The 26,630-nt window shown below is 43.5% G+C and overlaps 1 protein-coding gene across 5 annotated transcripts in view; it reads left to right on the top strand.

Moving 5' to 3' along the window:
• LOC144605081 (interferon regulatory factor 6-like) overlaps window positions 1–24,160 on the top strand; it is a 57,707-nt gene extending 33,547 nt beyond the window's left edge. For 3 of the 5 annotated variants that reach the window (XM_078420130.1, XM_078420126.1, XM_078420125.1), the window contains 8 exons: window positions 8,173–8,371; window positions 11,306–11,510; window positions 14,465–14,499; window positions 15,526–15,565; window positions 16,720–17,010; window positions 21,092–21,484; window positions 22,588–22,706; window positions 23,363–24,160. In XM_078420130.1, the coding sequence (XP_078276256.1) occupies window positions 8,198–8,371; window positions 11,306–11,510; window positions 14,465–14,499; window positions 15,526–15,565; window positions 16,720–17,010; window positions 21,092–21,484; window positions 22,588–22,706; window positions 23,363–23,560 (1,455 nt within the window). In that variant the 5' untranslated portion in view covers window positions 8,173–8,197 and the 3' untranslated portion in view covers window positions 23,561–24,160. Of the gene's footprint in view, window positions 1–5,385; window positions 5,507–7,848; window positions 7,880–8,172; window positions 8,372–11,305; window positions 11,511–14,464; window positions 14,500–15,525; window positions 15,566–16,719; window positions 17,011–21,091; window positions 21,485–22,587; window positions 22,707–23,362 lie in introns of those variants that run through there. The other 2 variants (XM_078420127.1, XM_078420128.1) reach the window with 2 other exon arrangements.
• The last annotated feature ends 2,470 nt before the right edge of the window (window positions 24,161–26,630 follow it).

Raw genomic sequence — 26,630 nt, 5'->3', positions numbered from 1 at the left:
ACGCAAACCCCTTGTAATTCAGTCTATTATTAGTATCATTGTACTTTGTTACTATCCTTATTGTATAGATACATTAAACGAAGACTAGCCGTGTTATTAGTCCTATGAATGTGCTGCTTATTATAGGCATACATTTATCCAGAGGCACCATGCTGACAGCCAATCATTAGCCCTTGAATCATCCATGGATACTTTTGACCAGTCTTTTCACTTGACTGATACATCATCACTAACCAGCGGCTCTATACTTTATGTACAGCTAATGTTTTTTGGATAAAGCATTCTATTTATGGCGATGCAAACAGCATTGTGCAGTTATTTTTTTCTTCCAAAAAGTGTCTTTGAATTGAGTGCTGAGCAATTAAAATGTATTGATCAAAAACTGTATGGATTCATGACAACCACCACAGAGAAAAGGCAGAAGAATGGGGTTGAAAGGGAGAATAGGCCAGCCATGATCAAATAGAGGGGCAGACTCTGGGCTAAATAGCCTACAATTCTGATCCTATGAGAAGTATAGTCAGGAACTGAAAATATATCCGTGTGGGGCACCGGTGTTGAGAATTATTGCGGAGGATGTGTTGTCACCTATGTTCACTGATTGTGGTCTGTGGGTCAGAAAGTGGAGGATCCAGTGGCAGAGGGATGTGCTGATTCTTTGGCACAGGAATTTGGATGGGTGTTGAAGGTGGAGCTGTAGTTTACAAATAGGAAACCGACGTAGGTGTCTTGATCTAGGTGTTCCAGGGATGTGTTTACGGCTAGTGAGGTGTCTTCTGCTGTGGACATGTTGCAATGGTAGACAGTGGATCAAGGCTGTCTGGGAGGCTGGAGTTGATGTGTGTCATCACCAGTTTCTCAAAGCACTTCATGATGTGGATGTCAGAGCCACAGGACAGTGGTCATTATGGCGTGCTACCTTACTTTTCTTTAGCACTGAGTATGGTGGTCATCTTGAAGCAAAATCAAGTAGCGAGAGGTTAAAGATGTCTGTGAATGCTTCTGCCAGCTGGTCCACACAGATCCTGAGGACACGGCCAGGCACTCCATTCAGACCAGTTGCTTTCTTTGTATTCTTTGACACTTTGCATCCCGTTAAAGCATGCAAGCCACGCCATAATCTACAGCTGTTCGTGTCATTGCCTCGGGACTCCAGCTTGGTCCGGAATTCCCTCTTGACATTCTTAATGGCTCCGTGGAGGTCGTGGATAGATTTCCTGTACCGCTCGGGATCATTTGATGTGAATGCTGCAGACTTGTACTTCACTTGGAAGTGGACGTCATGGTTCATCCATGGTTTACGGTTGGGGAACACTCTCTGGAATGGCAACAACTCATTTTGAGACTTTGACCCTTGATTTTAAACAGTACAGCCTAGGAAAACATCGATCATGCATACAAAATGCCAAGGAATTTTGTACATTTCAACTTGAATGCAAATATTCAGTTCACATAAACCGCTAGATTAGTGCCCTGTGCAATATATGCTCTGGCTGAGTGAGGCTTACCACCTTCTCCTTTTGAAATGGGTAACATATCTTCTCCCATCGCCTATTTGTAGCACTTCCTGTTTTTATTTTTATATTCATGGCATTTGGAGTTTGTTTTTCCAGGTAGCTGGTTACAATGTAGGAGTTTTTTTGTTTGATTTTTGAATAATGCACAAATTCAAATTAGAAACCTCACAAAGAAATGCTTTGCATTTTTATATAGTATCTGATCGGAAACACAAACACAGTAGCCAAATTAAGCACCGAAAGCCCACTAATCGTAAGGGAAGACATGAGCAATTTGCTTGTTGATATTGTTTGAGAATAAAGGTTATGCTGGAAAAACTCTGCGACTCTGCTTTGAATAGTTTGGTGTGATCTTTTGCATACACTTGTTCAAATAGAGGGGGCCTCAGTTTAGTGTTTTAAGGGAAAGATTGGACCTACAACAATGCAATGTTATCTTGACAAAGAACTGACCCGCCAAGTTAGCTTATGCTCATTCTTCTGGATATTAAGGAACGATTTGAACTGTGACACGCTAGAGTCCAATAAAATGTTACGCCGCACTTCTGAATTAGAGCCTTTCAGATGCCCTTCTAGCTGGCGTGAGCGATCCATGACTGGAGTGAATTCCATTATTAGAAGTGAGAAGAACGGCATAAATTGGAAATTGATCATTTCAATGAGCAACAAAGACTGGGCACAGGTTGGAAATCCATTTATTTTCATGATTCTTAACAATCCATCTCTCAGAGCAAACCCATCAATACTACAACCCCCCCCCCCCCCCATCATTTCCACATAATCTAAGTTTTTACATGTGCTTATTAACCTTCCCCAAATTCTCCTCCTACATATTAATCCATAGTGGCCATCAGCACGTGAGTGCAAGAAACTCATGATTAGCAATGGATTTATCTTCTTGGAATGCATTGGACGTATGCGACATCTAGTTCTTTCTTCAGTTCAGCTGCAATATACGTTTTTTTCCCTTATTTATTCTGTCAAAGCCATTCATGGTCTTGAACAGCTCTATGGGCTATGTCTCGTTTTAAAGGTAACAATCCAGCTCCTCTAGTATTTCAACATTAATGAGATTCCTCATCTCTTGCAATTCTGGCAAAATTCGTCTGCATCTTGTTCCCAATCTGTATCGCTTCACACTGCTGTGTTAGTATTTGTTCTGCACGTGTCATCACATCTCGCCGTTCTGTGAATGTGTCATCACATCTCGCCGTTCTGTGAACGTGTCATCACATCTCGCTGTTCTTGGTGTCTATACTTTCTTTTTGTTAACTAAAGCGTTTACTGTTATCTCTGGGAAAAGGTGGTAAAAGCTACATGCACAATATTTACTCTCGAATAATATCAACAATCAAATTGTTCATGTATTCCTTCAGATTTGAGTATTAAAGTAATAATTTGGCTACTGTATTATTTGTATGATCAGATACTATATAAAAATGCAGTGTTGCTGAGGATTTTAATTTGAATTTGTGAAATCAAACAAAAATACTCCTGAATTTTAACCATTTTAAAAATTTCAAAATAGGCATTATTTGAGAAATAAATATATACAATACATGATCCTTACATAGAAACATAGAAAATAGATGCAGGAGTAGGCCATTCGGCCCTTCGAGCCTGCACTGCCATTCAATATGATCATGGCTGATCATCCAGCTCAGTAACCTGTACCTGCCTTCTCTCCATACCCCCTGATCCCTTTAGGCACAAGGGCCACATCTAACTCCCTCTTAAATATAGCCAATGAACTGGCCTCAACTACCTTCTGTGGCAGAGAATTCCACAGACTCACCACTCTCTGTGTGAAGAAATGTTTTCTTACAAAACCATCCAACATTCTCGGAAGCTATACATATATTCAAAACCATTTACACAAATTACACAGTTTTACCCCCCCCCCCCCCCCCCCACCCTTACCACTCAAGTGGCCCAGTGGCGTGGAATCACTTCCCTTATTTTGAGGGGCGTCTCCACCACACCCTGCCCCCCATGTCCAGCAGCAGAAGTACACTAGACTATGGTCCTCCTCCACAGAGCTTTGACATTGGCTGCACCGAGCTTCAGTGCGTCCCTCAGCATGTACTCCTGCAGGCAGCAGTGGGTCAGTTGGCAACATTCCCCGACGGACATCTCACTCTGCTGGGAGGTCAACAAAGCTCGGACAGACCAATGAGCGTCTTTCACCGAGTTGATGACCTTCCAGCAGCACTCGATGTCAGTCTCTGAATGCGTCGCTGGGAACAGTCCGTAGATCACAGAGTCCTCTGTGACGGAGCTGCTCGGAATACATCGTGACAGGGACCCTTGCAAACCTCTCCAGACTTTCTTTGCAAATCCACACTCTGCGAAGAGGTGGGCAACTGTCTCCTCTCCATAGCAGCCGTCCCAAGGGCAGCGTGCGCTGGTAGTGAGGTTCTGACGGTGCAGGAAGGATCTGACTGGGAGGGCTCCTCTCACCTCCAGCCAAGCCAGGTCTTGGTGCTTGTTGGTGAGTTCTGGCAATGAGGCATTTTGCCAGACAAGCTGGGCAGTCCATTAAGTCATTCCCCTGCAGTGCCTGCGGGACGTTCCGTGCTGACCACTGCCCGATGGACTTGTGATCAAAGGTGTTGGTCCGGAAGAACCTTTCCACGAACAACAGATGGTGTGGCATTGTCCAGCTGACTGGCACATTGCGTGGCATCTGCGCCAGGCCAATCCTTCGCAACACCGGGGACAGGTAGAACCTCAGCAGGTAGTGACACTTAGTGCCCACGTGACTTGACTCTAGGCTCCCCCTGATGTAACCACACACGAAGGTGGCCATCAGGGTGAGGGTGACATTGGGCATACTTTTACCCCCGTTGTCTGCCGACTTGTGCATTGTGGCCCGTCGCACCCGGTCCATCCTTGAACTCCAGATGAAGCGGAAGACGGCCCAAGTGATCCCCATGGTGAAGGAGGGGGAGACGGGCTACACTTGCACCATACACCAGCCCCGAGAGCACCTCAAAGCTGATGACCAAATTGTTTCCCGTTATAGAGAGGGAGCGCTGCTTCCACAGCTCCAGTTTCTTCCCCACCTTGGCTATCCGCTCCAGCCAATTCTTGTCACACGCCTCAGCCACCCCGAACCAGATCCCCAGCACCTTCAAGACATCAGGCTTGATGGTGAAGGGGACGGAAGATCGGTCGGGCCAGTTGCCAAAGAGCATGACCTCGCTTTTCCTGCCATTTAACCCTGGCTCCCGTGGCCAACCAACTGGTCGCAGACGCTAATTAATCTGCGGACCGACCCTGGATCCGAGCAGAAGACGGCAACATCGTCCATGTACAGGGAGGTTTTGACCTGAGTGCCCCCACTGCCTGGCATTGTCACTCCTCTTTTGCTCATGTCCTTCCTGATGGACTCGGCAAAAGGTTCTATACAACAGACGAATAAGACGGGAGAGTGGGCAACCCTGCCTGACTCCAAACCTGACAGGGAAGCTTTCTGATTCCCACCCATTGATTTGGACTGCACTACAGATATTGGTGTAGAGCAGTTGGATCCAATTCCTGATTTTCTCCCCAAAGCCCATTTGGGAGAGCACGTCCCTCATGTACGTGTGCGATATCCTGTTGTAGGCCTTCTCCTGGTCCAAGCTGACCAGGCAGGCATCCACCCGTCTGTTCTGCATGTAGGCAATGGTATCTCTCAGCAGCACCAGGCTGTCTGAGATCTTCCTGCCAAGGTACAGCACAGGTTTGGTCCGGGTGGATCACCTGTCCTAGAGCAGACTTGACCCGGTTGGCGACGGCCTTAGACAGGATCTTGTAATCTACATTCAATAATGTGATGGGTCTCCAATTCCTAACATCATTCATTTCCCCCTTCTGCTTATAGATTAGGGTGATGGTGCCGATCCTCATAGAGTCTGACATGCTGCCGGCTAGAAGTATGTCGTTGTACATTCCCAGCAGGTCCGGGCCCACCCAGTCCCACAGAGCCAAATACAACTCTGCCGGTAAGCCATTGCTTCAGGGAGTTTTACTCGAGTCAGAGGAACGGATGGAGCCAGTCAGTTCCTCTAGGGTCAGTGGTTGGTCCAGACTCTCCCGCTTGCTGTCTTTCAAGACCTCCGTGATGGAGGACAGGAAGTTCTGGGAGGCGGTGCTGTCTGTGGCCTTTCTGTCGTACAAACCCGTATAAAAGGATCTGCAGATCCTCATCATGTCCGTCTGCAAGGATGTTACCGAGCCGTCCTCCTCCCTAAGGCTGTTGATCCCTGTGAACCTTATGGAAGAAGAAGCGTGAGCACGTCTCATCCTGCCCCACGGGGCGGACCCTGGATCGGAAGATGATCTTGGAGGATTCGGAGGTAAAGAGCCTAGCTTGCCGGCACTTGAATTCTCTAAGTTCCTCCCTCACATCCACCCCTCTCGACTGCAGAAAGAGCAGTTGCAGCAAATCTGTCTGGAGTTGACACAATTCCCTCTGACTCTGTCTTGCTCTCTGAACCTCTTTAAATATGAAGAACCTCTTGATGTTCCCTTTGGTTGCTTCCCACCAGTGTGTCGGGGAGTCAAAGAGACTGATCTGAAAATGGGTCTCGACCCGAAACATCATCCATTCCTTATCTCCAGAGATGCTGCCTGACTCGCTGAGTTACTCCAGCATCTTGTGTCTATTTACTATATTGGAGAAGGGAGGAAGACCTGTCTGTGCAACTTTCAAGGAGAGACAAATCTAAATTAATATCAACATTAACTAGCAAAGCACTACTGGAGAGAACTATGTAACCTTTAGATTGATAGAAGAAAAATATAATTACAAGCACCTTTGGAAAGAAAGATTGTTCTTGACAAAGTTGGAGTTCTGTTTCGGGTGGTGCCTTGCAGGCAACCATTTCGGGTGATTAAGAATAGAATATTCAAACCAGTTCGAAAGAAGAAATCAGAAAGTAGTAAGAACAGTCTCGTGGTTAATCTGGAAGTGAGGAGCAGTATCTCAAGTGTTCTGTTTTGGGTGCCGTGCAAGATTACTGTAAGATTTTATAATTTTGAATATGAAATGACAGGGACTGGCATCTAAATTGGTGGCTAATAGCAGAACAAGTATAATAGATCTGAAGAGTATGGGGTATATAAGTAGGATCATGGAATTAGTGAAATGTGGGGAGTGGAATTCCATGTCAATAAATAGATGCTGGCACATTTTAAATTTAAATTACATTTTGAACCAGGAAGCTTGAATGAAGTGAAAGAGCAAAATAATTTGCAGTTTCGTGTGATGTTTGAAGTAGCTCTTGAAGCAAAGAATGGTGAGTAATTTAAAGCAGAGATTGTACTTACAAACAGGTTGAGGCTTGAATTTGAAGGAAAGAGGAAATGGAATCTGTTTAGTCACTTGGATTTGTGATTACTGCCACCATTGACTGAGATGATTGCTATGTAACTCGTTTTATTTGAAACACTTTAAAGATATTCTAAGATGTGTTGAGCCTAAATAGTTTGTGATTGCCTAACTTCACATCTTCAAACTACAACTCCTTGATTCACCTTCTTGCTTATTGCTAGTGTGCTGTGCTGTGAGCTTTGCCCATTTTCCCAGGCTTATAGAAACATAGAAACAGAAAATAGGTGCAGGAGGAGGCCATTTGGCCCTACGAGTCAGCACCGCCATTCATTGTGATCATGGCTGATCATCTACAATCAGTAACCTGTGCCTGCCTTCTCCCCATATCCCTTGATTCCACTAGCCCCTAGAGCTCTATCTCACTCTCTTTTAAATTCATCCAGTGAATTGGCCTCCACCACCTTCTGTGGCAGAGAATTCCTCAAATTCACAACTCTCTGGGTGAAAAGGTTTCTTCTCACCTCAGTTTTAAATGGCCTCCCCTTTATTCTTAGACTGTGTCCCCTGGTTCTGGACTCCGCCAACATTGGGAACATTTTTCCTGCATCACTAGTCCTTTTATAATTTTATACGCGTCTATAAGATCCCCTTTCATCCTTCTAAACTCCAGTGAATGCAAGCCTAGTCTTTCCAATCTTTCCTCATATGACAGTCCCTCCATCCCAGGGATTAAGCTCATGAACCTACGCTGCACTGCCTCAATAGCAAGGACGTCCTTCCTCAAATTACGAGACCAAAACTGCACACAATATTCCAGATGTGGTCTCACCATGGCCCTATACAACTGCAGAAGGACGGAGGACGAAGAAGAATTTGTCAGTAACAAATGGAAATTCAGCTTTAAAGGGTTAATTAATATTTTCATTTTTAGAGTGGCTGAATCATAAGTCAGGAAGTTGTTGCTTCCTTTTTATTAAAATTCTCGATGTAAATAGAGTTTCAAACAGAAAGTCTTTGGCCTCCAACCCTACAACTCTCCATGGTCTCTACACTCCTTTAATTCTGACCTTCTCCGTATCACCAATTTCTTTCAGTGGCTGTGTCTTCTAAAGTCTGTGCTTTGGATTTTCCTCGTATCGTTTTCTCCTAACTCCAGATGCTCCTCAATGTCTTTGTTTGACCAAGTATTTGTTTATCGCTACTAACATTTCCTAATGTACCTCAGTGTCAAATTTTCTTTAATAATGCTTCCGTGTAATGCTTTATTATATGTGCTACATAAATGATTGTAGATTTTAACGTGTTGTACTTTACAATTGCCTTCATTCTTATCAGGTTGGACCATAAGGAGCTTAGAGTGATGGCCATGCAACCACGGAGGATCCGGTTGAAACCCTGGCTCCTGGCGCAGGTCGACAGCGGGCAATATCCTGGGCTCATGTGGCTGGATGAACAACGGAAGCATTTTCAAATCCCCTGGCGACATGCCACCAGGCACGTCCCAACCCAGGATGACGACAACACCATTTTCAGGGTAAAGTGCCAATTATGGTTTGCTTTGTGCAAAGTGTTTCTGCTGTAAATTGAGGGAAGCAAACACATTTAATGGAGCTATATGAGGCTAGGGTGATTTTTTTTTAAACCCAGGTCACCTATGAAAGGGAAGCAAACAAAGGCTTGGGAGGAATGTTGAATGTATACACTGATTGCTGAATATTTCTCCCCACTGACTTCATAGGATGTAATTATTCACAAAATGCTGGAGTAACTCAGCAGGTCAGGCAGCATCTCAGGAGAGAAGGAATGGGTGACGTTTCGGGTCGAGACCCTTCTTCAGACTGATGAAGGAGTAAAGTCAGTATGTCAACCAAACCTCCTGTACAGACAAAGAACTGCAGATGATGGTTTATACCAAAGATAGACACAAAGTCTGGAGTAACTCAGTGGTCAGGCAGCATCGCTGGAAAGAAAAGGATAGGTGACATTTCGGGTGGGGACCCTTCTTCGCCTATCGTTTTCTCCAGAGATGCTGCCTGACCCACTGATTTACTGCAGCACTTTGTGCCTATCCTCCACATGCTGATGGGTGCTTGTGGTTAAAGGCATTCCCTGCCTTGTGGACCTGGACTGGGATTTATGGAGAGGCAGATTTTGTAAACTAGTACAACGATTTATAAAAAACTTTTCTATGTTAGACTTCACACATGCCCACAAGAAATATAATGTAAAATTAGATAATTAAAATAATCTTGTTTTTTGATTAGGGGAGACCTCTTATAGTTTATTTGCTTGACCAATCTCCATCTAAACCTTAACATTTTCGGAATTACCAATTAATCTCTGTCCCTCAAGCCTTGCCACAGTAGCATCGTAATCTGTTATTTGAAAAATATTTTATGCATATGTAAAGAAGTGATGAAATAGCATTTTACAGTCAGTGCAATACTTTCAAACTTCGCCATCCGCTGACCGGGCCTACCGACGCTTCGCCCATCTGACCCGGACTCCAGTTCCCCGTGGGCTTCCACTAGCGACTCTGCCGACCCTCGTCACTCCACCGCCCACCAGCGAACCGCAGCCTATGCCTTACCTGAGTCCAAGGCTCGGCACCGGACCCAAAGTCCCCACGAGGCAGAGTCTCACAGCACGTGGTCTGACTCCGCTGGGTCCTACTGCCCCCCGCCCTCCCTACAGGGAACCTCAGTAGGGGTTCTACTGGGTCTTCCCCTTCCCCCTTTAGCCAGGTGGCCCTAGATAAACCAGCGGAACCCCTCCTCTTGTACTCCCCCGGCTGGCCATCTACCTTCATTAGACCTTTTCATTTCTAACTGCTGGTGGGACATCAACCGCCTCAAATGTTCCACTCCCCTGACTCACTCTAACCTCTCCCCTCCTGAACGTACAGCCCTCCACTCATTCTGCAGCAACCCCGACAGTTATAAAACCCACCGACAAGGGAGGTGCCGTGGTAGTCTGGCGCGCTGACCTCTATCGGGCTGAGGCCAGGCGACAACTCTCAGACACCTCTTCCAACCTATCCTTGGACCATGACCCCACAGACGAGCACCAGGCCTTAATCTTCAACACCATTACTGATCTCATCTCTTCCGGCTCTCTGCCTCCTAAAACCTCCATCCAATCTTATTGTTCCCCAGCCCGGCACGGCTCGTTTTTACCTCCTCCCCAAAATCCACACAGAACTGTCATGGCAGACCCATTGTTTCTGCCTGTTCATGTCCTACTGAATTAATTTCCACCTACCTCAACTCCATCCTATCCCCCCTGGTCCGATCCCTCCCTACCTATGTCCAAGACACCTCACATGCTCTCCATCTCCTCAATAACTTCTGTTTTCCAGGCCCCCACTCCCTCATCTTAACTATGGATGTCCAGTCATTCTCCACCTCCATCCCCCACCAGGAGGGTCTTAAAGCCCTCCGTTTCTTCCTCGACCGTAGAACCAGCCAATTTCCATCTACCAATACTCTCCTCCGCCTAGCAGAGCTGGTCCTTGCCCTCAACAGAATCTCCTTTGACTCCTTCCACTTCCTCCAAATCCAAGGCGTAGCTATGGGCACTTGCACGGGCCCTTGCTATTCCTGCCTCTTTGTAAGGTACGTCGACCATTCCCTGTTCCAGGCGTACACTAGCCCTATCCCCGCTCTACCTCCACTACCTTGATAACTGCATTGGTGCTACCTCTTGTACCCATGCAGAACTCACTGACTTCATCAATTTCACCACTAATTTCCATCCTGCTCTTAAATATACTTCGACCATCTTCGACATCTTCCTACCGTTTCTGGATCTCAACATCTCCATCACAGGAGACAGACTAGTGACCGACATCTGCTACAAACCCTCTGATGCCATAGCTATCTTGACTACACATCTTCCCACCCTGTTTCCTGTAAAAACTCTATCCCCTACACCCAATTCCTCCGTCTATGCCGCATCGGCGCCCAGAATGAGCTGTTTCACAGTAGGGCATTGGAGATGTCCTCATTCTTTAGGAAACGGGGTTTCCCCTCTTCCATGATAGATGAGGCTCTCACTAGGGTCTCCACAATATCCTGCAGCTCCGCTCTTGCTCCCCCTCTCTCCATTTGTAACAAGGATAGAGTCCCCCTTGTCCTCACCTTCCACACCATCAGTCATCACATACAACAAATTATCCTCCAACATTTCCGCCACCTCCAACGGGATCCCACTACTGGCCACATCTTCCCATCTCCACCCCTTTCTATATTAATAACACCATGACCACAACTTTCTGAGAGAAAGTTCCAAAGAGTTATGACCCTCTGACAGATGGTTTTTGAGGGGTGTCTGACAGCTGAGTCAATGATGGTTATCCTTCTGAGTGAGAATATTGCATATAAGCCATAGCTGATGGATAAGTGGTATTTGTTTTGTTTCTTGGGTGATTTGTTTTAGTTTAGTGATCTTCCTTTTTCCCCATCCCTAGGCTTGGGCAGTGGAGACGGGCAAATATCACCAGGGGGTTGATGGGCCAGACCCTGCCAAATGGAAAGCGAACCTCCGTTGTGCCCTCAACAAGAGCCGTGAATTCAAATTGATTTATGACGGTACCAAGGAAACGCCAATTCAGCCATACAAGATCTACCAAGTGTGTGACGTTCAGCAGTCCAACGGAGGCAACGTTACTCCAGGTAGTGACTGCAGGAAAACGATAGTTTAGTTAGGCCCTCCCTCCCCATCTCTCTTTCAGTATTATTCTGCTCTCAAATGCATGAAATATGAAACTGACTTTGCATTATACTTTAACCTTTTATTTCCCTTTCTGGTATTCGTCCAAAAATAATTAGACTCATGCCGCAACTCATGTTAGACCAGCAACTTGGGAATTGATCAAATCCCCCTCTTGTAAGAGGCATTGCTGAATGCAATAAATGTGGTTGGTTGTAGGGTGTAGTCCGAACACAGTGCGGCAGATATCAAATAATAGCAGCTCTATTTTTTTTAAATACAACTGGTTCCGTAAAATGTCATTGATATCTGGTCTAACCTACTTATGAATTAAGTTCCACATTTTGAACTTGACTCTTAATTGCATCGTTTTAATGAGAGAAAAACATTCTACCACTTCACTGGTTTCAATGTTCCAGGAACAAAAAGGATAAATTTCAACTTTATGGGCTTGGGGGTGGGAATTCAATGAAACAGATTATTTACCAGATGAAAAGATGCCTGGGCTTCATTCCAGCCATGTCTATTGGAGAAAAAAATTGGACGTTCTCTTTCATTTCCTGGTTCAGTCATATCTTCGGGGCGAGAGATAAATGTGAAAAGGATGAAGTGATAATTTGAATGATGCTTGGAAACACGTCAAAGCAAGTCTGCAGTTGTGTCCCCCTTGCTCACTACCTTTCTCTCCCCTCGTACATTGCCTCTCTTACCTCCCCCTTTGCCTCATTTCCCCTTCAAAATGGCAAATACAAAAAAATATTGCTCTTCTGTTTACAGAGTCTCATTATAGTAGTTTATGTATGTGGTTCTTAATTTTTTCTGCATTTAAATTCAATTGCAGACCAAACATCAGGTGTTGATGTTGGTGTACAGGATTCTGCATTAGACGTTCTGAACCTGTACACCATCTCTCCAGCTCATTCCATGAAATTAGTTAATATATTTAGGTTTTACGCGGTTTGGCTATGTTCCAGTAGTAGTTGCTTGTATCACTGTTACTTTACAACCTATTTTTAAAACAAAATTTATTATTTTATGATCCTTACAAAACTAAGCTGGCGTACTGTCCATTGAAAATGTTATTGCAGAATAATTCATTGTAAATGCGGAAGATGGCCATTTTTCATAATGCCTGTGTTTGCTCTTTGTGGGAGTTACCTAATTAGTCTCATCGCTCCCATCGCTCTTTTTCCATACTCTTGTTAGTGCTTTTTATTCTCGTATTTATTCAATTTCCTTTCAAGAAGTACACAAGTGTGCTTCCTATGTTTCATAATTGTTAGTGAACCTCTGTACACCAGCATCATCTCCCTAGCTCACCCCATGCTACAATTTGCATAAATGCCTGCTAACTATTCCATTTTCATCTCCCCTGAACTGAACACAATTAACACTGGGCATAGTTCCGTTTTGTTTTAAAAATGTAACTGGAATTGTTGCATGCATATAGCTGACTAAAAATAAGATCCAGTAACAATTCTGGTTTCAAACCTCAGGCTGAATTTGGATTGTTTTCAGGAACAAGGTTTGACTGCACCTTTTTTTAAATTGTTATAGACAATAGGTGCAGGAGTAGGCCATTCGGCCCTTTGAGGCAGCACCATCATTCAATGTGATCATGGCAGATCATTCACAATCAGTACCCCGTTCCTGCCTTCTCCCCATACCCCCTGACTCCGCTATCTTTAAGAGCTCTGTCTTGAAAGCATCCAGAGAATTGGCCTCCACTGCCTTCTGAGGCAGAGAATTCCACAGATTTACAACTCTCCGACTGAAAAGGTTTTTCCTCATCTCCGTTCTAAATGGCCTACCCCTTATTCTTAAACTGTGGTCCCCGATTCTGGACTCCCCCAACATTGGGAACATGTTTCAATAAGATCCCCCCTCATCCTTCTAAATTCCAGCGTATACAAGCCTAGTCACTCCAGTCTTTCAACATAAGACAGTCCCGCCATTCCGGGAATTAACCTAGTGAACCTACACTGCACGCCCTCAATAGCAAGAATATCCTTCCTCAAATTTGGAGACCAAAACTGCACACAGTACTCCAGGTGCGGTCTCACTAGGGTCCTGTACAACTGCAGAAGGACCTCTTTGCTCCTATACTCAACTCCTCTTGTCATAAAGGCCAACATGCCATTAGCTTTCTTCACTGCCTGCTGTACCTGCATGCTAACTTTAAGTGACATGAACAAGGACACCCAGATCTCTTTGTACTTCCCCATTTCCTAACTTGACACCATTCAGATAATAATCTGCCTTCCTGTTCTTTCCACCAAAGTGGATAACCTCACATTTATCCACATTAAACTGCATCTGCCATGCATCTGCCCACTCACACAACCTGTCCAAGTCACCCTGCATCCTCATAGCATCTTCCTCACAGTTCACACTGCCACCCAGCTTTGTTTCATCCGCAAATTTGCTAATGTTACTTTTAATCCCTTCATCTAAGTCATTAATGTATATTGTAAATAGCTATGGTCCCAGCACCGAGCCTTGCAGTACCCCACTAGTCATTGCCTGCCATTCTGAAAGGGACCCGTATATCCCTACTCTTTGTTTCCTTTCTGCCAACCAATTTTCTATCCATGTCAGCACCCTACCCCCAATACCATGTGCTCTAATCTTGCCCACTAATCTCCTATGTGGGACCTTATCAAAGGCTTTCTGAAAGTCCAGGTACACTACATCTACTGGCTCTCCCTTGTCCATTTTCCTAGTTACATCTTCAAAAAATTCCAGAAGATTAGTCAAGCATGATTTCCCCTTCGTAAATCCATACTGACTCGTAACGATACTGTTACCGCTATCCAAATGTTCCGCAATTTCTTCTTTTATAATTGACTCCAGCATCTTCCCCACCACTGATGTCAGGCTAACTAACTTATCTTATGTATATTCTCTTTCCACTCAGAGACCAATGACTATGGATGGGATGATGAAGATGAGGTATGTATAACTGCCAACGTAAGGTTCTGTGAATAATGTGTGACTGATCAAAATTGCCATTCAATAAATTCCTGCCCAAAGAAAGATATAACAGATAATGGAAATCTGAAATAATAACAAGTATGCTGGAAGTTCTTGGAAGGCTTATACCTAAGGAGAGAGAAACAGTTAATGTTTCAGGTCAATCTAAACCATTCACTTTGGTTTTCTGTTTTTAATTTCTGAAGTTTGCAGTGTTGATTTTCCAGGAGCAAAATCCCTCTAATCCCATAGTTCGGAAAGAACTCTTTCCTGAAACAGATTCAAATTTTGGATTTTAAAACAGATTTATTATTTGAGTATTGATACAGAGAACTCATTTTCACTACAGGGAGTATCTAGGACAAAGGGATGTAATAAAGTTAGCAAGAATGTTCAAGAGTAATGTCAAAAGTTATTTCTTCAAACAAAAGATAAAGGAAATCTGGAACTTTTTCTCCTGTGTGCCAATGGATGCTGGAAATTAACTAGAGTATTCGGAATCCAGAACGATGGGTTATCAAAGTGTAAGGGATATAGAGAAAAAGTGGGTTGGCGGTATTAAAATGTTAATGCCTGTGATCTAATGAAAACTGTAAGGGCAGAATGTTTTCCTGCTGTTCCTAGACCAGGGACATGAAAGCCATATGTTGTGGTGCCACCAGCCCCACATGTGATCAGTCACAAACTGTGGGAATTGGAAAATGGGACTTTTGTGATAGAACGTAACACAGCGTAGAAACAGGCGCACCATGTCTGTGCCAAGAATGATGCCAATCTAAGTAGCCTGCGCGTAGCCTGTATCCCTCGATACCCTGCCTTTTCATCTGTCTGTCTAAATGTATATTAAATGTCACTATTGTTTCTGTTTCTATCACCTCCCCTTGGTTTTGGTTAAGATCCATTGTTGATTGTTTTTGCTGTAATTAATTATTACAGAGGACACTTACAAACTTTTTCTCAGATAAACTTTCTCAGTATTTTAGCAAGCTTTTGTTTTCCTTACAGCACCAGCTCCAAGCTTTATTCCCTTCAATGACCTTGGAAGGTGAGAACAAATGCCATTTGTTGTTTTTTCTTGATAGAGAAAATTAGGGGGGGAATTCTACTGTTTATGAATGAATTTATAGGTGTTCCCTGAGGTCACAAATGCTCGACTTGTGAACACTTAAGCAAATGTTTTGGAAATCGGCAAGATGATGGGGTGGATTTGCTGGTTTCTGTGGGCTGGGATCTTCTGGCGGATGGGAATGGGACGTTTCATGCCTTCTCTACCAATCTCTCCCCACCCCCCCACAACCTCGAGTCGCAGCAACAATCAGCCTGGCTGAGCAGAGTTGGCAGCTCTGAGCAGACTCACTGCCTCACTCACTGAGTTAACAACGTCAGCCAATGGCTGTTCTTCCCGTGCCAACTCCCTCTCCCACCACGGTTGTTTCAGTGATCCTCTCTTACAAGCTTGTTTGTTCATTTCTGACTTGCGATCACTTTAGATCACAAACAGTTCTCAGTACAGAACCCTGAGGTAATCTGGGACTTCTTCTAGTGATGTTTAAGTGATTACTACCAGTATCAAATGTCGTTAAATTTGAAACTGTACAAAGTAAAACTGTTACATTGTGCACCAAATGCTTCCAATTCAGGTGCAACCTGAGTCAGATACTAAAACTTCCACTTCATGGTCCCATGAAACACAGGACGAGGGCAGCAAAAGGTGACTGTTACAACACAGGTGGCTTTTGTTCTCATTCCCTGCAGCCTTTATTCCGTCACATGCTCATCAACTCCACATTGATTATTTTCCCATTTGGAATAATTTATAGTCGTCAGTTACTTACCAGCACATTTTTGAGATGTGGGATGAAATCGCGGCACCTTCCAAAAGCCAACACAGTCACGAAGATATGCAAACTTCCCAAGTCCAGGTTCAAACCTGGTTCCCTGGAGCTGTGAGGCAGCAGCACTAACTACTTCACCACCGAGCTCAGGTGCAACATGAGTTACTTATGGGGTAAACTCCCTCTTCATTGTCCCATCAAGATTCCACAGATTAGCTACAACTTGTGTGATACATAGTAAAGCTCCTTCTAGAATGCCACATGAAAAGTCCCCCAAGGCCACCATCTGATGTATTGCGCCGGTGTGTCCTGGCTTTAAAGAAGTGTATTTTTAAATGTTCTTTTTGGGTCTTTCTCACACCAGATAATGCCAGCCTACCACCATACCCAACCCAGACCTGGCCCAAACAGGAGGTCGCAGTATCGGATTCTTGTATGAATGGAGGGATCGCGGACACAACACATCCACAAAGGGACCTCTCTCATGCAAACCTTGATCACAGTGAACTCTCTCAACATAATCTTGCTCATGGAGGACTTGTTCAATCAAATGTCCCTCCAATCGCTCAGGGACCTCATAATCCACTCCCATTGCAGCAAGTGGATCAGTTCCTATCACTCACCACGTCTGAAATGTTTATCAACTCTCTGCCACGTAAGTTACTGTTCCTTCTCATTGGCTTCCTCTCACAATTTGGGGAATGTATAACGTTTCATAGAAATGTCCTTCTGCAAGAGTTGAGTGCCTTGCTCTTCTGCATTTAGGAGAAACCATCCCGGAGAAATCATTGAACCTCTCCTCTTCTAAAATGTTTAGTAATGGCAACTGGAATTGAATATTGAGAGGGAGACAGGAATGGAGGAATTTGCTGACTGCTTAGTTTAAATAGAACATTTGGAGCATAAAGATTCGAGCATGTCATTTGCATCAAATGGCCCACTTCTGTGCTCTATGGTCTGTGCAATATTTTGATTGCCATTGTTAAATTTCCAACCCATAACAGTTGTTAAGAAGTGTAGTTGTTGCATCACTGAGCTAAACCTGCCAGTGGGAGGGAACAAACCCCTTTTTTTTCAACCTCTCGGCTCAAAATGCCTTGCAATGCAGACACTCTTGAAATGTAGTCAATGCAGTAGTGTGGGAAAGGTGGCAGCCAATTTATTCTCAGGAGGCAAAAATCAAAGTGCGGTGGTGAGTCTGAAGAAAGGTTCCGACCTGAAACATTTGCCCATTTCCCTCCGTAGGTGGAGCTTGTTCCTCCAACACGCTTTTTTTTGTTCAAGATTTCAGCATCTGCAATCTCATGGATCTCCAATGCCCTCGCCAGCAACTAGCAAAAGGCAGATAATGACCAGACCTTTATTGTTATACTCTTATCCAAATGTATAAGATTATTAAAGGGTTGGACACATTAGGGGTGGGAAACATGTTCCCAATGTTGGGGGAGTCCAGAACCAGGGGCCACAGTTTAAGAATAAGGGGTAGGCCATTTAGGACAGAGATGAGGAAAAACTTTTTCAGTCAGAGAGTTGTGAATCTGTGGAATTCTCTGCCTTGGAAGGCAGTGGAGGCCAATTCTCTGAATGCATTAAAGAGAGAGCTAGATAGAGCTCTTAAGGATAGCGGAGTCAGGTGGTATGGGGAGAAGGCAGGAACGGGGTACTGATAGTGAATGATCAGCCATGATCACAATGAATGGCAGTGCTGGCTCGAAGGGCCGAATGGCCTACTCCTGCACCTATTGTCTATTGTTGCATTTATAAAAACAGAAAATACTGGAAACACTCATCAGGCCATGCAGCAGGTTTGGAAAAGGAAGCAGGGGTAACATTTAAGGTCAATGACTCTTCATTGTTATTATAGTGATATTGCTTGAGGGACAAATATTGAATGGAACACTGGAGAGAACCCCCCTACTTCTGTTGCAAACAATGTTATGAAATCTTGAGCCCACCCATAGGTTCCATGTCTTAATGTCTGATCTGAAAAATGGCAATTCCATCAGTACAATGTTGGGATTATCCACGTAGATTACGTGCTGCAGCGTTTCAAGTGTGATTTAAATCGACTATTTTTGGACCCAGTAGTTATTGCTTGCAGAGGCAAGGATCAACAGCTACCAGTCCCACAGAGTCCTTAATGATGTGTAGAACACAGAAAAGGGCATTCTGCTTTGCTGGGCCATATCAGCCTTATTGCTGAAATCAAACTTTCTCTCATCTCTCAATTGAATTTGATCCAGCATAATCTTCTCTTCCTTTCTTCCCCTTGTATGTCTACAGTGCCCTCCATAATGTTTGGGACAAAGACCCATCATTTATTTATTTGCATCTGCACTCCACAATTTGAGATTTGTAATAGAAAAAAATCACATGTGGTTAAAGTGCACATTGTCAGATTTTATTAAAGGGTATTTTTAATCATTTTAGTTTCACCATATAGAAATTACAGCTGTGTTTATACATGGTCCCCCCATTCCAGGGCACCATAATGTTTGGGACACATGGCTTTACAGGTGTTTGTAATTGCTCAGGTGTGTTTAATTGCCTCCTTAATGCAGGTATAAGAGAGCTCTCAGCACCGAGACTTTCCATCACTTTTGGAAACATTTATTGCTGTTTATCAACATGGGGACCAAAGTTGTGCCAATGAAAGTCAATGAAGCCATTATGAGACTGAGAAACAAGAATAAAACTGTTAGAGACATCAGCCAAACCTTAGACTTACCAAAATCAACTGTTTGCAATGTTATTAAGAAGAAAGAGAGCACTGGTGAGTTTACTAATACTGAGCTTATTTACTAAGAGAGTACTGGTGAGCAAAGGGACTGGCAGGCCAAGGAAGACCTCCACAGCTGATGACCGAAGAATTCTCTCTATAATAAAGAAAAAACACAAACACCTGTCCGACAGATGAGAAACACTCTTCAGGAGTCAGGTGTGGATTTCTCAATGACCACTGTTCGCAGAAGACTTCATGAACAGACATATAAAGGCGACACTGCAAGATGCAAACCACTGGTTAGCCGCAAAAATAGGATAGCTGGGTTACAGTTTACCAAGAAGTACTTAAAAGAGCAACCACAGTTCTAGGAAAAAGGTCATGTGGACAGATGAGATGAAGATTAACATATCAGAGTGAAGGCAAGAGCAAAGAATGGAGGAGAGAAGGAACTGCCCAAGATCCAAAGCATACCTCCTCATCTGTGAAACATGGTGGTGGGTGTGTTATGGCCTGGGCATGTATGGCTGCTGAAGGTACTGGCTCACTTATCTTCATTGATGATACAACTGTTGATGGTTGTAACCTAATGAATTCTGAAGTGTATAGACACATCCAATCTGCTCAAGTTCAAACAAATGCCTCAAAACTCATTGGCTGGCGGTTCATTCTACAGCAAGACAGATCCCAAACATACTGCTAAAGCAACAAAGGAGTTTTTCAAAGCTAAAAAATGATCAATTCTTGAGTGGCCAAGTCAATCACCCGAACTGAACCCAATTGAGCATACCTTTTATATGCTGAAGAGAAAACTGAAGGGGACTAGCCCCCAAACAAGCATAAGCTAAAGATGGCTGCAATACAGGCCTGGCAGAGCATCACCAGCGAAGACACCCAGCAACTGGCGATGTCCATGAATCGCAGATTTCAAGCAGTCATTGCATGTCTTCAAGTAGTCTTCATAACGAGAGGATTTCAGTATATGAGTAAAGAGGCACTTCTGCACTTGTATAGGGCCCTGGTAAGACCACATCTGGAGTATTATGTACAGTTTTGGTCTCCTAATTTGAGGAAGGACATCCTTGTAATTGAGGCAGTGCAGTGTAGGTCAATTAGATTGATCCCTGGGATGGCGGGACTGTTATATGAGGAAAGATTGAAAAGACTAGACTTGTATTCACTGGAGTTTAGAAGGATCTTATAGAAACATATACAATTATAAAAGAACTGGACAAGCTAGATGCAGGAAAAATGTTCCCAATGCTGGGGGAGTCCAGAACCAGGGGCCACAGTCTTAGAATAAAGTGGAGGCCATTTAAAACTGAGGTGAGAAGGGACTTTTTCACCCAGAGAGTTGTAAATTTGTGGAATTCTCTGCCACAGAGGGCAGTGGAGGCCAAATCACTGGATGAATTTAAAAGAGAGTTAGATAGAGCTCGGGGAGGGGGGGGGGGGGGGGCTAGTGGAATCAAGGGATATGGGGAGATGTTGGACACAGGTTACTGATTGTGGATGATCAGCCATGATCACAATGAATGGCGGTGCTGGCTCGAAGGGCCTCCTCCTGCACCTATTTTCTATGTTGCTATGCAAAGGATATGCAACAAAATACTAAACATGGCTACTTTCATATACATGACATAGCTATGTCCCAAACATTATGGTGCCCTGAAATGGGGGGACTATGTCTAAACATTGCTGTGATTTCCACATGGTGAAACCAAAATGTATAAAAATGGCCTTTATTAAAATCTGACAATGTGCACTTTAACCACATGTGATTGTTTTCTATTACAAATCTCAAATTGTGGAGTACAGAGGCAATTAAATAAATGATGGGTCTTTGTCCCAAACATTATGGAGGGCACTGCAAGTTTCCCCTGCAATGCAACCATACAATTTGTCTCAACAGCAGTGCTTTTCTTGCACACCTCCATTGATCAATTTTCATTCCTGATCACAGGAGCTGTCTGTTTCGTGGTCTAACCAAGGTCTGTCTCTTCCTTTGATTCAGTGACCGATCTGGATGTGAAGTTCCAATACAGAGGCAAACAGATGGGATCATTAATCACTGTCAGCAATCCTCACGGCTGTCGCCTGTACTACGGTGACCTAGGCCCTATCCCAGACCAAGTGGAGCTCTTCGGACCCATTACCCTAGAGCAGGTCCGTTTCCCCAGCACAGACCAGGTGCCTCATGAGAAGCAGCGATTTTACACTAACCACTTGCTGGATGTGATGGACCGGGGCCTGATCCTGGAGATCAACGGGCAGGATATCTACGCCATTCGTCTGTGCCAGTGTAAAGTATATTGGTCGGGGCCCTGTGCTAATGGAACATCAGGTCCTAACCCCATTGAGAGGGAGAAGAAGATCAAGCTTTTCAGTTTAGAGAACTTCCTTAGTGGTGAGTTGACTACTTTTAAATGTTAGTTGTTTTTTTTGTTTGGGTTATTCTGTTGTTCGTAGTAAGGGATATTCTTCTGTTGTATTCAGGAGTGGAATAGTTCCCATTTTTATTAGCTGTAGCTCTGTGATTGTGGTGTATTATACTTCATCCTCACAACTTTCCTTAGTTCTAGCTTTAGAAGAACATTCCCAAGTATAGCACGTTTCACAATGGGTCACCTGGTGGCAAGCAGTTAGATCTGCCTCGGCTCCAGAGACTCCCCTCTCAATTCTGTTGTCAGCGTGGAGTTTACACATTCTGCCTATGACTGCTTGGACTTCTGCTGGACTTGCAAGTTTCCTCTCACAACCAGAAACGTGCGGCCACAATTAAATTCCTCATAATATAGATAAATGACAGGAGGAGCAAATTGTTTTGGTGGGCATGTGAGAGAGAATAAATTACAGAGGTACTGAGCAACATGGAGAGGAGCGATGGGACTGATGGGATTTCTCAGCTGGGAGCCACCATGGACCTGATAGGCTGTCTGGTTTCCTTCTGTGTCATAATAAATAAGTTGTTAATATCGGGTCACTCCAAAAAAATGTTGCAGGTAGTTAAGTAATTATGGTCCTTCTTGCATTAGACCGTCTACGGGAAGCTTGTGGCTCTTCTAGCATTGGTTGAATTAATAGGTTGGCTAAGGTTTGGAGATGGAAGAGGCTGCAGATGGTGGAATCTGGAGCTGGAACAAATAAGCTGCTGAAGGACTTAGCTGGTTGGGTAGCATTGTGAAGGCTGGAAGAGAGGGAATAGAACTTCAATTTCAAGTCATCCCCCTCTCTTTCCCTTCTCCCACTCCCACCCAAGTGCACATCCATTACTCCACCTCTTCCAGTCACCCTGCTCTTTTCCCTCCCTCCATCCATACACCCCTCTTGTCCCATATTTCTTTTTCTCCCTTCATTCCCTCCCCAACCCCCATTCTTGCTTCTTATTCAGCAATATAAAATGTGAAAGGGCACAATGAGAATTTCTTCTGATGGAAGGACAGCACATGCTTTAAGGTTTCTCTTGACCAATGTATTGTTTTAACTTTCAATGTTTTCTCTACTTCACAGAATTGATAATGTATCAGAAGGGGCAAGTAAGTGTTGCCCCGCTCTACGAGATCCAGCTCTGCTTTGGTGAGGAGTGGCCAGATGGTAAACCCAAAGACAAGAAGTTGATCATGGTGCAGGTACTGAAATCACTTAGAGCTGGGGAAATGGTTAGACTCTCTGTATAGGAACCCCGTGAACAGTGAAGGAGGGCAGGATTGATTTGCTCTTGCTGATTATCTTTGGGCTGTAAACAAAAATCCACGAGTGAAATACCAGGAGGTTGCCATCAACATGGAGAACATTCTTACTGAGACAGATCTGAGTCTAGACGTTGTCCCCTGGGTTAACCCAAATTGTCTGGGTGCCTATCCGAGGACAAATTCTGATGGTTGCATGCTCTTCCTGAAATGGTATTCTGCCTGAAACAAACACCATTTCTAAATATTAACATATGATGGGTTCCACTATCTGCATCCTCCATATACCTTCCCTTCTGAGAAGTTTTCCTGTTTCAATGCTTTTCCTCAGGAGGATCCAAAATGTGGAGAGACCTTTCCCATGAAGCATCCTTGCATGTAGACTTTGTGAAACTTCACTGTCCACATTGTTCCCCCAGCTTAAATATCGCTATGTTATAAGATACTTACTATCCGGGTTGCAGTCATATGATTCTTGAGAATCCTTATGTAAAGAAGTTTTGAATGTAAAATCTGCTGCCTTTGTTGCAGGTTGTTTATTCATGATTGTGACTTAATGTTCAATCTTTTCCATTCCTCCCTTGTGGCTGGTTCAGGTGATTCCTGTTGTTGCACGGATGATGTTTGAGATGTTTTCTGGAGAGCTATCATTTGATAGTGGGAGCATTCGTCTCCAGATTTCCAACCCAGACCTAAAGGACAATGTAGTATTTCAATTTAAGGAACTCCATCGGTTACTTCAGTCCCAGCAGGGCCAAGGGCAGTGGCCAATGCAACCTGCTAACCCACAGTGAGTTATAAAGCTCACAGCACAGGAAACAAAGCTTCCAGAATACTGCCCAGCCTTTTACATCATCGCTCAAAACCTGCTGCTAACACCTTTCAAGGGGCAAGCTTGAGTTTGAATGAAGACAGACCAAGGCAACCATCTCAACATTACACGTTGTGCTGGAACTGGCTGAGTGTGCAGTTTAAAAGACCACTCTTTCCTCTTCATGGATTTGTGCATTTGCCTTTTCATTATCACCTTCCCTCAAAGCAAAAGGACTGCTTCCTGCTTCCATCAGACTGCAATACCACAGAGGGAATAATATTTGTTCAGAGACATCTAGTTTTTTTTATTAAGAGACAAAGTATATATATCTAATTTTGAAGCTCAGAATTGTTCTGATATCAGATCCCACTCTACAAATTGTGATGCATAAACTTTGATAGTGAGTGTATTTCACATCACAAAACACTGAGGGGACACAGTGTGACACTCAATTTGTGAATAGTACTTCTTGGTGATTGCTTCCACTGAGACCATTGGCCTGATTCTAGTTGGAAAGCAACCAGAGCTGTTAATATCCATGTGTATCTCTCTGGAACACCAACCTGTTACACTCTCAACATTTTGATTGGAATGCTTCTGCAATACAAGTCATTTGTTTAATTTTTCTATGTTTTTCTTTCTGAATTTGTCGATTAGTGAATTTAGAGCTTCAGGAAAGTTCATTATATGAGTATGTATTAATGGCTGACCAGCGATCAGTGGGGCGAAAAATCAGAGAATGGGAGGTTATCAGTGTTATTACAGTGAAGCTCTCCTAGAAGTTAGTTGGTGGGAGAGACTTTCTAAATCAGGGTTGTATCTGGTACAAGATATATAATATCTTGTGTTATATAATAATGGGGTGTCAGTCAATTGCTGTGCAGTACTGGTGGGTACAGGACTGGCACTGTATAACACTGGGATATGGTACATGTGGGTAGTATTCTGTCACTTTACAATACTGGGAGATGGTTCTAGTGGGAGCAGGTCATTACTAGGGCAGTATACTGCTGGGTCTACCCCTGTATATCAGTACAGTATTAGATACGGATACAATAATGGTAGCTACAAATGTATTTTTGTGTAATTCCTGAATCCAGTAATGCTGGTTATAAGTGCGTTGTTGTATAACACTGAATCACTACTAGAGGGCATAGGTCTGTCACTGCATATGACCGAACAAAAACAAGAAATAAGGGTAAGGCATACAGTTCTTTGTGCCTGCTCTGATACTCATTAGGTTTTGATCTAATAATTTCTGCCTCATTTTCAATTTCTCTGCATTTATATCCATAATCCTTGACTCCGGTGTTGGCCAAAAATCTTGTATAGTAAACTGAAGTTCGGTGTCAGTCATGGAATCATATTCAATACTCTTGGCTACAGTCCTGCTGTTGCAATATCAGAACAAGAACAGTACAGAACAGAAAATATGATGCCCGAGGCAACCATGATGCTAATCCAAAGTAATCCCACCTGCCTTCATATGGTTTATATCTTGCCATTCATTTACTGTTCTTGTACCTTTCTGTTATGGATGGGTTAAAATTTGTCACTGCTTAACCCTTGATGGTTACAGGCCTCCCACTGTGTAAAACTGAAATACCACACCAGGGTTACAAATTGCTCATCACTAGCAGTTATGGTAAATCTCTCTTCGATCTGCTCCAAGGCCTTCATGTTATTCCGAAAATTTGGAGCTCAGAATTGAACCCAAATTTCCAGCATAAGCATAATCAGTTTAAAGATCTAGGTTCGTCATCTAAATTTACAAAGCCCAGGAATCTATGTGGCTCTTGAAAAAAGCATTGTTAACCAGTTTCGGCAGCTTTTACAGATGCTGCTATGAGTTTCAAATTCAGTGTGGACGTAAATGATCATCATTACTCGGTTCCATGAAGAGAATAAATACATGCCTTTGATACCATATTAAAACTATAGGGCAGATTGTGATGACAGGAGTTTGGAGAGTTTTAATACGGTATACGTCCATCCTTCGGTCAGAGATTTATTGATGGGGAAGTTGATTGCCGTAGAATTTATGGGGCTCTGTGTCGTGTCCCTTATTCTGTCTGGTATGTTTCAAATTTATATATTACACTGACAGCATGTAGGATATTATATTGAACAAGATTTCAGTACAAAGGCAAGAATGCTCTATTTGGGCTATGGAAAACACAAGTTAGGCCACAGCTTGTGTTTTCCATAGCCCAAATAGAGCATTCTTGCCTTTGTACTGAAATCTTGTTCAACTGTCAATATAACTCAAGTTAGGCCACAGCTTGAGTTATATTGACAGTAGACAGTTAACATTTCAAAAAGGAATTCAAACCACGAGAGAAGATTTAAAGGGGATTTCCAACGATGGTACCAAAGTTGTTTAGACCAAAGGAGGCAGAAAGGAGATTTAATTGTGGTCATAAAATTCGGAAATGTGAGCTAGATCTGCATTATCTATTCTATTTCGCACAGCTCAGAGAACATTAATTGGGGACGGTAATTGGGTAATTCTGATACTGCCTGAAGTTAGAGTTGAAGCACTGTATTTTAATAATTACCAGGATGAGTCCCAATACCATGAACCAGCAGCTGGAAAGTGGAATTAGACAACATCTCTTTTATTCCTTGTGTGGACTGCAGGGGCTGGATGGCCTGTTGTGCCATGTCAATGGTACAGTAACCCATCTAAATCACTTGCCCTCCTTGGAGATTGCCATTCTGTGCTTTTGCATTCTCTCAGGATGTTGTGTAAATTAGGTTGAGGTAACCACACAGATTCTGCAGCAGCTTACATGGCAATGTATCCATTCCATGCATCGTTTACACAGGATGGGTAGGAACTGATGTCCATCTAGTCTGTTCCACGGAGTCTGGTTTTACTAACTCATGCAGCAACAGGAGGCATGTTCCCCACATCCAGCCTGGGCAATGTTCATTCAGATTTTGAATTTACCCATAAATTATGAAACAGTTAATTGTAAGTGGTTTACTTTCACTCAAAGTACTACTGGATATGGACCTGTCCTTTGTAGCTGTCCTAACACAAAATG

Source organism: Rhinoraja longicauda, chromosome 23, assembly GCF_053455715.1.
Source record: "Rhinoraja longicauda isolate Sanriku21f chromosome 23, sRhiLon1.1, whole genome shotgun sequence".
Lineage (NCBI taxonomy): Eukaryota > Metazoa > Chordata > Chondrichthyes > Rajiformes > Arhynchobatidae > Rhinoraja > Rhinoraja longicauda.
Note: the sequence above shows the minus strand (reverse complement) of the source record. Positions and strands in the feature narration are given on the sequence as shown.